Source organism: Hevea brasiliensis, chromosome 11 (assembly GCF_030052815.1).
Source record: "Hevea brasiliensis isolate MT/VB/25A 57/8 chromosome 11, ASM3005281v1, whole genome shotgun sequence".
Classification (NCBI taxonomy): domain Eukaryota; kingdom Viridiplantae; phylum Streptophyta; class Magnoliopsida; order Malpighiales; family Euphorbiaceae; genus Hevea; species Hevea brasiliensis.
Window position 1 is genome coordinate 2,522,392 of NC_079503.1, and position 14,784 is coordinate 2,537,175.

The window sequence follows — 14,784 nt, forward strand, 5'->3', positions numbered from 1 at the left end:
AAGAAAACAACATAGACGAGCACAGGCTTCTAATTTGGTATGTTCATGAGGTTGTAAAAGAACAAAAGAAACACATCCAAAAGGTTTAAAGGATGGAATAGTCAGGAGGTTGTCCAAACAACTTTTCAAAAGGAGATAAATTATGAAGAGCCAATGTAGGAAGACGGTTAATAATATAGACAGCATGAAGAGCTGCTTCTCCCCAAAAATTTTCTGGACATGAGGCAGAAAGAAGAAGAGTACGTACAGAATCAAGAATATGGCGATGCTTGAGTTCAGCTCGCCCATTCTGTTGAGAGGTGTGAGGACAAGAACGTTGAACAACGATGCCTTGTTGACTAAGAAAATGAAGTAAAGAAGAATCCTGATATTCCATGGCATTGTCTGTTCGGAGAATTTTAATGTCACAAGAGAACTGAGTTTTAATCATTTTTACAAATGTGATGTAAATTTGTGATAACTCAGATCGATGTTTCAAAAAATATATCCAAGTAAACCGAGAATAATCATCAATAAATATCACAAAATAATGAAAATCATTTATTGAAGAAATAGGAAAAGGACCCCAAATGTCAGAATGAATTAAACCAAAAGGAGTGTCCGAAGTAGTATTATTATGAGAAAAAGATAATGCAGTTTGTTTTGCAAGTTGACAATTTAAACAATTAGATGACTCAAACTTAGTAGATCCTAATAATCCACGAGAAATTAAAGGTTGAATTTTACTGGCAGAAGCATGACCAAGACGAAGATGCCATTAGTGAATGGAGGAATTAGGGATTGTAGCTGCAGACACAAATCTCTGAGGAAGATGTGAAAATGCAAGCTCAAAGAATCGACCCACTCTGCGACCCTCCCCAAGAATCTGTCCCGTTTGTGGATCCTGTACCTGGACACCATGGGGAGAAAAAATAACATTTAGTCCTTTTTCACACAACTGACTAACATAAATAAGATTGAGTGCCAAATTAGGGATATAATAGGTGTCAGGGAGATGAAGATTTGAGGTAGACACATGACTAGTATGTGTGATGTTCATTTTAGTACCATTTGCAGTATGGATTAGTGGTAAGGAAGATACAGGTTTTGCAGAAGACAAGAATTTAAGATTAGTAGTCATATGATTATAACATGCAGAGTCAAAAAGCTAATAAGAATTACCCAGAGTGCCAGACATGGCAGCAGAAGAATTAGAAGAGATAACCTGTTTGAATAGTACCTCAAGATCACTCATGGTGATGGCAGTAGAACCCTCAGTAGCAGCAACAGCAGTGACAGAAGAAGATCCAGGCTTTGAGACATTCTTAAATTTAGAATGCCCTCCTTTTAGTCTTGGAGGGCGTGTGGGACAATGTTCAAGAATATGACCGTAACCATGACAATATCTGCATTCTATAGTAGGACAATATGCAAAAGCATGACCAATTTGATTACAATTCTTACAGAGTTGATTGCCAGATTTCTGATGTGAGGATCAAGTAGTTACAAGAGCAGTTTCAAATTGAGGAGTTTTATCCAAACTGAGACGAGTCTCTTTAAAAATAATCTCTTGAATAGCAGTATCCAATGATGGGAGTGGATTTCGATGTAGCAGGGACGCTCGAACGACCTCATATTCTGATTGAAGAGCCATTAGAACTTGAACGAGATGAAGATGATCTTCACTGATTTTAGCCTGAGATATTTGATTCCAAATGGGTTGGACCTGGGCAAGAAAATCATTCACAGATTGACCTGCTTCTTGTTTCAGATTATGAAGAATAGTCCACAACTGATAATAGTGGGCAAGTCCAATGGTCTGATATCGATTCGCCAAAAAAATCTCAGATTTCTTTTGCAGAGTTATAATTAGCAAATTGGATGTGGATGGACGAGATAGAAGTATTGCGAAACCAGGTAATGATCTGATGATTTTTACTATCCCAGTCCTCAAGACAGTCAGCAAATTTTGCATCAGTTTCATCGTTCTCTTTTGTCGGCATAGTGATATCTCCGATAATAATACGCCAAAACTTGCGACCTATCAAAAAACTTTTCATTCCTTGAACCCAAAATTATAGTTAGAACCAGTCAGAACTGTTGCAATAGGTTTTGAAATATCAAATTTCTCCATTGATAACAAGATGAGGAGAAAAAAAAATATATGGTATAATAACAGGAATGAAAGAATGAACTAGAACAGGTTGTAGAGAGAGAAGAGAGACCCTAGCAACTAGAAATAAAAACTTTACGGCTATGATACCATATTAGAAGAAAGAATACAAGTAATGAAGGAAATGATTGTGTATTTGTCTGTATCTTATTTACAGAGATATTACATCTATTTATACATGAGAATATGAGCTAATTTAGACAAGAATAATAATTGTTGTAATTATGGTACACAAATCTCCTATAATCATGCTAATTGTTGTAATTATGCTAACAGTAGAAGTGTTGAAAAGTATATATTGAAATCTCATGCTCTGTTTTGGTTAATTTGATTTTACTTATTGCTTCTAATCGAGAAAAAAAATAAAAAAGAACCAAGTTGATGCTAAAATTGCAATTCAAAGATAATAAAAGGTGCCCTCTGCAGCCATTTCAATTAGATTTCCTTTCCCACTTCTGCAAGTTTCGCTCAGGTTTATCTCATCTCGCATAAATCATAGTGAGGGAAGGATAAGAGCTTGGCACGCTCTGGTTCCCTCATACTAAACTGTGATACCTCTTTTAAAAGCCATCTAGCAAAGATTGGATTTGTTTGTCAAGACTACAATGATATCATTGTTGATGGCAAGAATTCTCTTTCGTAAATGTTAATCCCTTTTTATGGCTTGAACTTTTGCAGCAAGGGAAGCAGCTTTTTGGGCAAAGAACTTAAGACTGTCAAAAAGGGATTTTTTTTGGTTTTTTTTTTAACAAATTGGGATTCTTGAATCTCATTTGGCCATTCTCATTTCATGCGTACAGATGAATTTCATTCTGAATGAGATTCAACAAATTCAGATCCAATTGTTTTTAGTGTTTGACCTATGTTTTGGAAGCAGTAACAGGTGAGCCAATTGGCTAGCTCAAGCAACTAGAGTTTATTCTTGTCTCTTGTGGGTTGGGTTTCTGATGCCAAGTTCTTTACCTGTCCTAGTCCTGCTGTGTCAGGATTGTTTTGTTAAAAATTCCCTTCGATCTTATTCTTAAATGAAAATTATCAGTTCAAAAAACAAAAAAAACTTTGGACTTATTTTCGAGTTTACTATTCTTTACTGGATCTCATATGATAAAAAGAAATTTTATTTGATGAGATGTAGAAACTCATTGCATAATCTGTGAGGAGGTGTTCCTCCCATTCTGGAAACCAAAAGCATGTTGATCATAGCCAAGGAGAATTGTAAATGGGAGTAACAACAGATTTAACTTGGAGGTACTTGTGGAGGGCTTCCAATCCAAAATCTCTTCCAAAGCCACTCATCTTATATCCTCCACCAGGGCAGTCCTCATCAAAGGCAAAATAACAGTTTATCCAAATGATGCCAGCGCGGATTGATCTCGAGACAGTGTTAGCTACATTCAAGTCCTTGGTCACAATGCCTGCTGCTAAACCATATCTTGTATTGTTAGCGCTCTTAATTGCCTCTTCTACAGTCTTGAACTTCATTAGCGACATCACAGGTCCGAAAATTTCATCCTTCGCTATTAACATGTCCTCCTGAACAATTTGTTCAGAAAATTAAACTTAATACAGATTAACTATGAAGCAAATTGAGCTAATATTACCAATTATTTGTCTTGAAAGTTGAAACTGTACCTTAACATCAGTGAAAATTGTCGGCTCGATAAAATATCCCTTCTTGAATAGAGGTTTACCCCCTGTTAATAATGTTGCTCCTTCTCTTTTGCCATGCTCAATGTAAGAAAGAATTTTTTCATACTGCTGTTTATCAACCTGCCACCAGCAAAATAATGCATTCATCAATTACCAGTTAACAAGAAATTATTTACCTAGAACACCAGAAGGAGGAGCCTACCATGTTTGAAAATATATATATATATATTGGCCACGAATTTATAAGCTTTGGGAATGAATAATTCCTTGCAGGTATTTGAAAAGGTAGAAGAAGTTTTTCTTTACTAAGTTTTTTTGGTGCTAGCCATCTTTCAGTCAAATTCAAGTCTTAACCAGATTCAGTTGCTTGGTGAACTTCTCAGTTCTTACCTGGGGTCCCTGTCGAACATTAGGATCAAAAGGATCCCCAACAACCCAAGCTTTTGCCTTCTCGACCAATTTCTGAACTAATTTGTCATAAATTCCTTCCTGAACATAAACACGTGAACTTGCAACACAAACTTCCCCCTGAAGAATGGAAGAAAATATCATTGGCTACATTGAATGAATGTCTGGTAATATCAAAGAAAGAAACATCATTTTACCTTGTTATACAGGATACCAAGGAGAGCGAGATCAGCAGCTGTACTTATATCAGCATCATCAAAAATTAGGAGTGGTGACTTGCCTCCTAATTCAAGTGAAACCTGTTTCAAATTGCTTGTTGCTGCAGCCTGCATTACTAAACGCCCAACTTCAGTAGACCCTGTAAAACTTACCTGAAGCATAAAAAATACCACATTTAGACATGTAAATTGGCAAATGGGATGATCTTATTTCTTTTGGCGAAAATTAGGCCTCACTTTATCAATGTCCATGTGAGAGGCAATGGCCGCACCAGCTGTTGGTCCATACCCAGTTACAACATTGATTACTCCATCAGGAATACCAGCCTAGTAATTAGGATTTTCGAAATACAAAACTAATAAGGAATTTACAAGGGCATGAAAGATGTTATCAATTGAGCTTCAAAGGAAGTTGAGAAAGGCACATTTGAACCAACTGGGATCTACTCAGTCAAAATTAAACATCATTCAAGCTTACCAGCTTAGCAAGATAAGCATAAAATAGAGCTGAAAGAGGGGTTTGCTCAGCTGGCTTGACAACCATGGTGCACCCTGCAGCTAAGGCTGGGCTAACCTTGGTGAAGAACAAAGAGCTAGGGAAGTTCCAGGGGATTATGTGTCCTACAACACCAATGGGTTCACGTAGGGTATATCCCTGTAATTCTCGAGACATTTTTAGCACTTCTCCATGAATTTTGTCTGCCGCACCAGCATAGTAACGAAGGTGATTTGCTGCTGAAGGAATGTCCACTGCTTTGCCCCAGCCATATAATTTTCCAGCGTCAATAGTATCCAATGCAGCTAATTCTTCTATATTTTGATCAATTAAGTCCGCATATTTCATCATAATCCTTCCCCTTGCCTGTCGCCATTCAAGAACAAGCAAATTGATCATCAACATTAAGCTAATGCATAACGTGCTAGATAATACTAATCACCGAACATAAAAGTTGTATCCAGTTTTTAGAGATTTATTTTTTTTTTTAAAATGCATAAAGAAAGTTAAAGCCCATACAGAACCAGACATTCGGGGCCACGGCCCATGTTCAAACGCCTCACGGGCAGCTTTCACAGCCAAATCAACATCCTCCTTATCTCCTTCAGCAATTCTCGCTGTCACATCTCCAGTTCTCGGGTCTATGGTCTCAAATGTTTTCCCTGTTAAAATCGTTTGGGTACCCCAACCAGATGGTGTTAGCAGAAATTTTAGTGAGCGACCAGTGCTCGAAGATGAAAAAGAAAGATTCTTTTTTTGCTATCAAAGAAAATAAATCTCCACTCCATCCAAAGGGATATTAAGCAACTCAATCTAATATGCAAATCCTCGCTTTTGAATGTGAAAAGTGATATAATAGATATGATGCTTCAAGAAAAATAGAAGAGCAGCTAGAAACTCTTTTTTTTTTTTTTTTTGGTAAGTCTTAGAAATTGAGTTCTTGATAACAAAAAGAAAGTGTAAAAGCACCTGAAACAGAATCAACAAATTCTCCATTGATAAAGAGCTTGGTGAACTTTATAGTTGGAATCTTGATAAGACACTCAGAGCTTCCATCGGTATGGCCTGCCATATCTCTATCTTTAAGTCTACCTAGGTATGTTTTACCATCGCAAGTTCGCATGTACTCCTTTATAGGCACAAAAATTGCTGATATCACCTACACGCAGCATGAGCTTGCCTACTGATCTGGGAAAGATTATAGAATACTCTATTCACACACACAAAAATAGTGCCCAGCTTTTCTACATAATTATTAAAAATAGTATATATATATATATATATATATATCAGCTGTCGGCACCTTTTTTGACTGGTTATAATATGTACCTTTGAATATATTAAATGATTAAATAAATTATATATTATAAATCATAAATAAAAGATAATTATTTTTTTAATTTTAGAATGTATTAAAAATGTTTGAAAGATTGTGATTAAGACTTATGTTGGCCTTATATTGTTGACCGGATGTGTATGATGATGACACATTAAGGATAGGCACATTGGATCTGCATCATTTCCGCATCAATAGTTGTTAATTAATATCAAATTAAGCTACTAATCACTTTCAGTTTCAATGGCTTTGTTGAGAAGCATATTCCTTAGCCCACATCATTATTTCCAACGTAAAATGCCACATTTCATTAATATGTTGCCCTGCTGCTGCCAGAGAGGGACTAATACGCATTAATTCAACTTGAGATTCACGGTGTCCTAATCCCCAATTTTCAATCTCTAGGCATTGCATAAGAGACAAAAATATCATATTATATCTCATACTTATATATATGTATTAGGCATTGACAGCCTATTACTAATATTTAACCAAATTTCATCTTTAAGACGTAGAAAATGGAGGTCTCGAGTTCAAGTTTCATCAACTATCTCTTTTAAGTAATGGAGTAAACTTAAGAATATCTCTTATAACGTGTACCTCCATAGCACTATTCACTTAAGAAATTTACATTTTGCCTAGAAGAAGAGAGATGGCTATCTCCTATTATATAACTCATTAATTATTACTCAATTCATTGAATCTCCATTGAATCTTAAAAAAAAAATACTTAACCATTAATTTTCAATCTCTAGGCATTGTTAAGAGACAAAAATATTATATTATATCTAAGACTTATCAATAATTAAACTAATTTGTTAATAAGTAGTGGTCTTATTAGTCTTCCTTTATTTTTAAGATGTAGAAAGTAGGAAGATCTCAACTTTAAATATCACTAATTATCTATTCTAAGATAATTCACCTTTATAATAAGAAAGGAGATAGCTACCTCCCGTTATGTAGCTTATCAGCTGTTATTCGATTTATTGAGTCTCTATTAAATAAAAAAAAATTAAACTAATTTTTTATGAAAAAAATATATTTTATATTTATTTAATTGGGCAATGAGAGCCTATCAATATTTAACCATTAATTTAAAAAAAAAAAAAGTCTTTCAATATTAATAACTAATTAGTACTTTTAAAATACAGATTAAAGAAATTATGAGTAAATTGATTAGTTTTTCTTCATTTTAAAGGAATAAGATGTAGGAAATGAGAGAAATTTTGAGTTTAACTTTTTCATATTTGTAACTAATTAAAAAAAAAAAAAAAAACTATCTCTTGTTATATAGTTCATAATTTTTTTTAAATATTTTTATTATCACATGAAATTATTGACCAATATAAAATTTCATCTATAATCAATCAAAGTTGTACAATTCAAAGATTTGAACTATTTTGCTCTAAGGGGGAAAGAAAAGAATGGTCATTTATTAAAATCCTGAAATACAAAAGTATAATGATTGTAATCTAATCATAGACCATTCTGGCAATTTTCAAAACGACACCGTATTTGATCACAGCCAAGGAGAGTTGTAAATGGGGGTTACAACAGACTTGATTTGAAGAAACTTATGAAGGGCCTCTAATCCAAAATCTCTTCCAAATCCACTCATCTTATATCCTCCATAAGGACAATCGTTATCAAATGCAAAGTAACAATTAATCCAGATAATGCCGGCTCGGATTGATCTTGAAACTGTGTTAGCCACATCCAAGTTCTTGGTAACAATCCCAGCTGCCAAGCCATACCTTGTATTGTTAGCACATTTAATTGCCTCATCGATAGTCCTGCAATTGATCATCACACAGGAGAAACAAAATTTCTTAATATAATAATTGTACAAGCGTAATGTAATGAAATGAAAGATGTCGATTGCATACTTGAACTTCATGAGTGCCATTACAGGTCCAAAAATTTCATCCTTTGCTATGAGCATATCCTCCTGAACAAGTTGTCAAGAATAACAATTGAACTAAGAGTAAGTCTTCGACTAATTGTGTTAAAATTGGGATTCCAACTGGTAAAGAGCAGCTGAAATTATTAGATAGTGTTACCTTAACATCGCTGAAAATGGTGGGATGGAGATAATATCCCTTGTTTCCTGAAGGCTTACCACCGGTTAACAAGGTGGCTCCTTCTCTTTTCCCATGCTCAATGTAAGACAGAATTTTTTCAAATTGCCGCTTATCAACCTGAAAATAAGATGAAATGCAGATTTCAGTTGGTGGGTTCATACAATTACATTAGAAAAATCATGGAATTCATAATGATTAATTACCTGTGGACCAAGCTGAGATTTAGAATCAAAAGGATCTGCAATTACACAGTTTTTTGCCTTTTCCACCAACTTCTTTACAAGTTCATCATAAATCCCTTCCTGAACATAAACCCGCGAACTTGCCACACAAATTTCTCCCTGAAATGTGAATAAAAGAATTAAATTAATCGTCTCTGCATATTAACCAAAACTCACTTGAAACGTAAGCATGAGAAAAGGAAAAAGAAATTCATTTGCCTTATTATACAGGATGCCGAAAAGGGCAAGCTCTGCAGCTTTATCTATATCAGCATCGTCAAAAATTAGGAGAGGTGATTTTCCTCCTAATTCAAGTGAAACTTGTTTCAAATTGCTTTCTGCTGCAGCCTTCATTACCATGTGTCCAACTTCTGTAGACCCAGTAAAACTGACCTGAAAACACCAAGACAATGAAGTTAAATGGCATTCATAATTACGTTCTAATTACTTTTTTTTTTTAAACCAAATGAACAAAGTTTATGTAACCTTATCAACATCCATATGAGAGGAAATGGCAGCTCCAGCTGTCGGTCCGTACCCAGTCACAACATTGATCACTCCATCAGGAATCCCAGCCTGATTTACAAGCATTAAAGAACCAAAAATTAAAGAAAAATAAAAGTGAAAGCAAAGACTGCAAAAACTTCAGTATCGAGCAGGCATACCAGCTTGGAGAGATGAGCATAATAGAGAGCAGAAAGAGGTGTTTGCTCCGCTGGCTTGACAACCATGGTGCACCCAGCAGCCAAGGCAGGGGCGACCTTCATGAAGAAAATGGTACTAGGGAAATTCCAGGGGGTGATATGGCCCACAACACCAACGGGTTCAAGCAGGGTATAGCCTTGGAACTCCCTTGACATCTTCAACACTTCTCCATGGATTTTATCTGCTGCACCTGCATAGTAACGAAGGAGGCTTGCTGCGTGAGGAATGTCCACAGCTTTGCCCGCACTGAACAACTTCCCTGCATCAATAGTATCCAGTGCTGCCAATTCCTCTACGTTTTCTTCAATTAAATCTGCAAATTTCTGCATAATCCTTGCTCTCGCCTAATCATCGCCATTCAAGAACACAATTACAATCATAAATTTGTCTAATATAAGTAAGAAAAATAAAGGTTTGAACTTTACGTTTAAAAAAAAAAATGATGTTCAAAAAAAATTATTCTTAATTACTTTTTTGAATTTTTTTTATGCTACAGGTTATTATTATTTTTTATTTTTCAAAAATAAATCATTCCTATTATAATTATAAAATTAATAAAATATAATATTTTATCACATATAAATTATCAAATAAATTCTCTCAAAATTAATTTAATTTTAATTGTGGAAAAGGAGAGCGATGCAGAACGATGTAGAAGATAAAAGAAAACTTACAACACCAGGCAAGCGGGGCCAAGGGCCGTTGTCAAATGCATCGCGAGCAGCCTTCACAGCCAAATCTATGTCAGCCTTATCTCCCTCTGCAATTCTTGCGATTACCTCTCCTGTTCTTGGGTCTATTGTCTCAAACGTTTTTCCTGTACAGTTTTTTGCAATTATAAGTCAAAGGCGAGATAAACGTTTACATCAAAGTCTCTGTGAATCAACAAAATTCATCCGTTTGACTGATTCTCATCATACAGATTTCTAAATTAAATACTCTGTTTTCAACAATGTAAGTCACTGTCAAGAAAATTAAAAAAAAAAAAATTAAAATGGTCCTAGCGTAGAAATCACTAATACAAGCTTGATTAAAGATCAATGAGGTATCGTGATAAAAGATCTTGATCAATAGATTGATATTAATTAACTCCACTCTACATTGTTTCCATTCCAAATGAAATAATCTCACTTCATTCTTGATGAACATAAGGAATCACAAGCAAAAAGTATTTTATTTCTGGGCAGGATGAGTTCCAGCTGTATTTTGTAGTTTTGTAAAAGAAGGGAAAGTGAAGAATTCAAACCAGAGAACAGACTTTCCATTGGATTCAGAAGAAGAAGAAAGGCAACAAGAAATTAAAAAAAGAAAGAAATCTATGCCTTTCACAGAGTCATAACATCAAGAAAATTTGCAGTGAAAGAAACAGAGAGATTAACAGAACCTGAGATGGAATCAACAAATTCTCCATTAATGAACAGCTTTGTAAACTTTATGGCAGGAATCTTGAAAAAAGATTCATCAGAGGTTCTATTGCCTTGAATTGCCATCGATCTTTTATACCTTAAATTTAGTCAGCTCGGTGCTCTTTCTTCTTCCTTTCTTCTTCTTTTATTTTATCATCATCCAACACAATATTTATAGACAGGCCAATGTGGAGGAGAAATTATACAGTGCGGGATGACATCACACCAGTACCCTTATTTTACATAAATAGCAGACTAATTGGAAATGGACAAATATATAAATATAATTACTAAAATTTACTAAAATACTTATAATTTTTTAAATTTATTTACTATTAATTTATTATTCCATGTAGGGTATATATAATATAATATCTTGGCGTGCCAACAAATGTAAGCCCCACAAATCCTAAATGGAGAATTGTATGGAAAATTCTAAATAAGTCCTCAACTTTTGGGTTAAGTCTACACAGGTTTAATTTTAATTTTTTAATCAAATTAGTTCTAAACTTTTCATTTAAGATCAAATTACTAATATAATTTCTCTAATTTTAAATAGTAAAAGTATTTTTTATTTTTAATTGAAATGAAATTGTAAAAAATAAGAATACTAAGAAACCTAATCAACTAAACTAAAAGGTTATGTTATAACAAGCACGTAAATTTAAGGCGCACACATATAAATCGTATAATCACACAGAATTGAAAAGAAAAGAAGAATAACACAGAATTTAACTGGTTCAATAGTAAGATCTACGTCTACGGGCAAGACAAGAGAAAAAGGTTCGACTATAATGAAAAGAACAAGATACAATCAATCAGAACTCTCTAACTCCAACCCCAATGTGTTTCCCAAATATTTCACAACTCTCCCATAAAGGATAGAATATTATAATATTCATACTGGTCCATACCCATGCCCTCTGCTACCATTATAGATCTCACTTTTTATCCCAATCGAGTCGTAGCGCGAAACTTTCGGATCGGATCACAATTCGAGTCCATGAAAAATATATCCAAAATTCAAGCCACAAAAATAACAACTTCAAACTCAAAATACTTTAATCCAACAAGAACAATTTAAGAACATCAACGATCCTAACTCAACAATTCAAATTCAACAACACCAACAACTCAGCAATTCAAATCCAAAAACTCAAGAACACTAAGAACCCTAACTCAACAATTCGAAACTAGGAACTGAAGAACACCAAGAACTCACCCATTCTAACCTAAAAACTCACTCGCCCAGCAGCCCTTCAAACTTAACATCCAGTCACACCCATCCAACAACGAGACTTGTGATTCCTTTCTTCAGGGGCGATGATGACACGATGTATATGTGTCTTCAATAATAGAGACACCACACAGTGCCCCTCAAACTTAACATCCCAGTCCTACCACCACAATACTCTTTCCTTGAAATCGTATGCAAGCCAACTTGATTTAGGAATGTCTAAAATTTAGGATGATTGAGAGGCAAAAATCGAGACAAACCCACTAGACTGGTAGATCCAATTAGCTAAATAATCAAGGGCATAGTCAACTTAGGTCTTGCTCAAAGTTGGCCTTGGAACTCCTCCTATCATGTCGCACCTTATCTCTCCGTAAGGTATAACATGCTCCCATAGTACACCTAATGAATTACCGTACTTCGTCTACCGGTAACCCATTAAATATACTACAAGATATTTTAAAACAATTTTCAATTATTTTTATAGTGGTGGGAATGTTGAATATTTATTAAAAGCTTTTAATTAAAATTTTTGTCATGGATCAAATCCTCGATTAAAATCTGATGTTACGAAAATTTTTCAAAATTTTGGCAGAGTGCCGGTTGTATTTTGAAAAAACAGTTCTTTAAAACCTAAAAAAAAAAAATACTTCCAATATGTTTTCTCAACCACAACTCCAATAAATTTAATTTCATCTCCCAAATCAATACAAGTAACTCAATTCAATTTTTAAGTCAGTCTCATCATAGAGGAAACAATTCATTCATTATCAAACTCAGGAAGAATTTTGAATATTACATTCATTAAGGTAATAAAAATAATATTACAAAACTATACAGGTAAATAAAAATCTCAAATTTACATTACAATAATTTGCATTTAATTACATACCAAAATATTTTACAAGAGTTTTTGTACAATAACTCAAATAAAATTACATACATATAATTATATGAATACATCAAAATCTAATATACTAAAGTATACCTATGATATACCCAGAGGTAGTTCCAATGTGTCTTCAAGGAATCTTACTCAGCTACTCTATATTCTTTTCACCTGCAACAGCATACAAAGCTATCGCTGAACGGTGAACTCAGTGGTGCACAACTATAATTTAAAATGTAATACAATATACATTGACAAAATTAGAACAAGAATTTGAAAATCTTTAAATTCATCATACTTCCTCAAATTAAAATGAAAACTTCCAATAATATAAATCATTTATTTAAATGACCTTGAATAATAATCACAATTTATCAAATCATAAATGGACATTTTAAATAATTCCATTAATTTATGGAAATAAAGAGAAAATTTCACTAAAATCAATTATGTACAATTCTCATTTTAAAAAAATCATCATTGCTCAATTTCCAAAAACCATTATTAATCTCACTAACTCTATGCAAGACTAATCCGTAAGAGCTATCTTCGAAGTGATTCTCACTCCCTATGGTCAGGGAGATCGAATCGTCGTGCACATTACATCCACACAACAAGTTACTTTTGAAAGGGCCAAGTTAAACTTAGATCTAACCTCTGATAAGAGGAGGATCTAAGTATGTGCACGTATCATGGTAATCAAAACAAAGCTAACTATAGTGTCTCCTTAACAAATGAGGAACGGGTAATAACATATCGAGCATTTGTTGTGAGATATAAAACAACATCATAAATTTCATTATCCTTTTTGTGAGCATAAAATCACAATACAATTCAATTCAATGTCAATTCCAATAACCAATAATTTTCATGCCCATCACAATTCAAAACATATTTTATCCATTTCCCATATAACCATATTCCAATCATAATTTTCCAAAGCAAAATTCCTTTCAATCCATAATAACATTAAAGTCATAATTTAACAATTTCCCAAAACTAAACTCATGCATAATGTAACACATTTTCATAATTGTTGAAATAACTTCAATGCTTGAGAAACATAATACATAGAGAAAATAAACTCATTTAATCAAAGGAAATATGCAAAACATTATAAATAGAAAACTAGTTGTGCACAAACCTCTTTTGTTGACTCAATTTACTCCAATTTTTGTTTTTCCTTCAAAGATCTCTTTCCAACTAAAACACATAAATTTAAAGTACTTCAGCATCCATTCAATCCATTTCTAATAATTAATTCTAATAATTTCTTTGCAGACTTATCCTACTCATTACGGTTCTTTATATTTTTGTGTATGGTGATACTATTCATGGCGCTATTCAAGTCAAAATGTTGACTTTTTCCTTCTAAATAGGTTTATTTACTCTAATTGCACCCACATACCACATTTTGGGTATCAAATTTATTGGCATTGATTGCCAATTAAATTTCCACACTACCTAAGTAAAATCCCAAAAATTCAGTTTTGGGTCACAAGTTTCTACTATTCCATTAGTCTGTCTACAGTGGAATTTTGGCCAACTTTCCTCCATCAAAGTTGTTCCTTAATGTGTCTTATTTAATTTCCTTTTTAAATTACTCCATTTGGTGTTTTGTAGCTCAAGTTATGGACATTTTTCTAAGGCCAGCCGGATTGGTCTAAATCCAGATTCTGGGTACCAAATTTGGTTCTGGCAGTTTTGAGCAACCAATTTTGGTTGACATTTTGACTTGGTTATGGGTTGAATTTGGGATTGTATTCTTCATGAAAGTTATAGTACTATGTCATAGCTTTCTAATGGTTTAAAAATCAGGTCATTTGGACCTGCTTAGGCCAAGTTATGGCCAAATGAATAAATACTGTTAATTTGGTCATTTCTATACAGTGGCAGTGTGCTAATTTCGGGTTTGATCTAATTTTACATCACGTTGTGTTCAGTTTTAGGGCAAGGTTTCTTTACCAAAATTGTTGCATTATGTCTTA

The 14,784-nt window shown here is 33.8% G+C and overlaps 2 protein-coding genes across 2 annotated transcripts; both read right to left on the reverse strand.

The window, feature by feature from the left end:
* Positions 1-3,254: 3,254 nt before the first annotated feature.
* LOC110637319 (aldehyde dehydrogenase family 2 member C4) lies at positions 3,255-6,161 on the reverse strand. The gene is made up of 8 exons (XM_021787365.2): positions 5,894-6,161; positions 5,444-5,586; positions 4,907-5,290; positions 4,666-4,755; positions 4,408-4,581; positions 4,193-4,330; positions 3,785-3,922; positions 3,255-3,685 (listed from the first exon to the last, which is right to left on the reverse strand). The coding sequence occupies exons 1-8, from the start codon at positions 6,045-6,047 to the stop codon at positions 3,350-3,352; spliced, it is 1,557 nt and encodes a 518-aa protein (XP_021643057.2). The 5' UTR covers positions 6,048-6,161; the 3' UTR covers positions 3,255-3,349.
* Positions 6,162-7,672: 1,511 nt separating this feature from the next.
* Positions 7,673-10,892, reverse strand: LOC110637318 (aldehyde dehydrogenase family 2 member C4). Its single transcript, XM_058129655.1, has 9 exons — positions 10,652-10,892; positions 9,942-10,084; positions 9,228-9,611; positions 9,049-9,138; positions 8,782-8,955; positions 8,545-8,682; positions 8,321-8,458; positions 8,147-8,208; positions 7,673-8,053 (listed from the first exon to the last, which is right to left on the reverse strand). The coding sequence occupies exons 1-9, from the start codon at positions 10,755-10,757 to the stop codon at positions 7,780-7,782; spliced, it is 1,509 nt and encodes a 502-aa protein (XP_057985638.1). The 5' UTR covers positions 10,758-10,892; the 3' UTR covers positions 7,673-7,779.
* Between the last annotated feature and the right edge of the window lie 3,892 nt (positions 10,893-14,784).

Bases quoted from the DNA above. Each gene is read 5' to 3' on its own strand.
- LOC110637318 (XM_058129655.1), bottom strand. From the start codon at position 10,757: ATGGCAATTCAAGGCAATAGAACCTCTGATGAATCTTTTTTCAAGATT. The intron at 8,956-9,048 runs GTTACATAAACT...TGGTGTTTTCAG, and splicing joins CTCATATGGATGTTGATAAG to GTCAGTTTTACTGGGTCTAC. The intron at 8,683-8,781 runs GCAAATGAATTT...TTCACATTTCAG, and splicing joins TCGGCATCCTGTATAATAAG to GGAGAAATTTGTGTGGCAAG.
- LOC110637319 (XM_021787365.2), bottom strand. From the start codon at position 6,047: ATGCGAACTTGCGATGGTAAAACATACCTAGGTAGACTTAAAGATAGA. The intron at 4,582-4,665 runs GTGAGGCCTAAT...TTTATGCTTCAG, and splicing joins CTCACATGGACATTGATAAA to GTAAGTTTTACAGGGTCTAC. The intron at 4,331-4,407 runs GTAAAATGATGT...TCCATTCTTCAG, and splicing joins TTGGTATCCTGTATAACAAG to GGGGAAGTTTGTGTTGCAAG.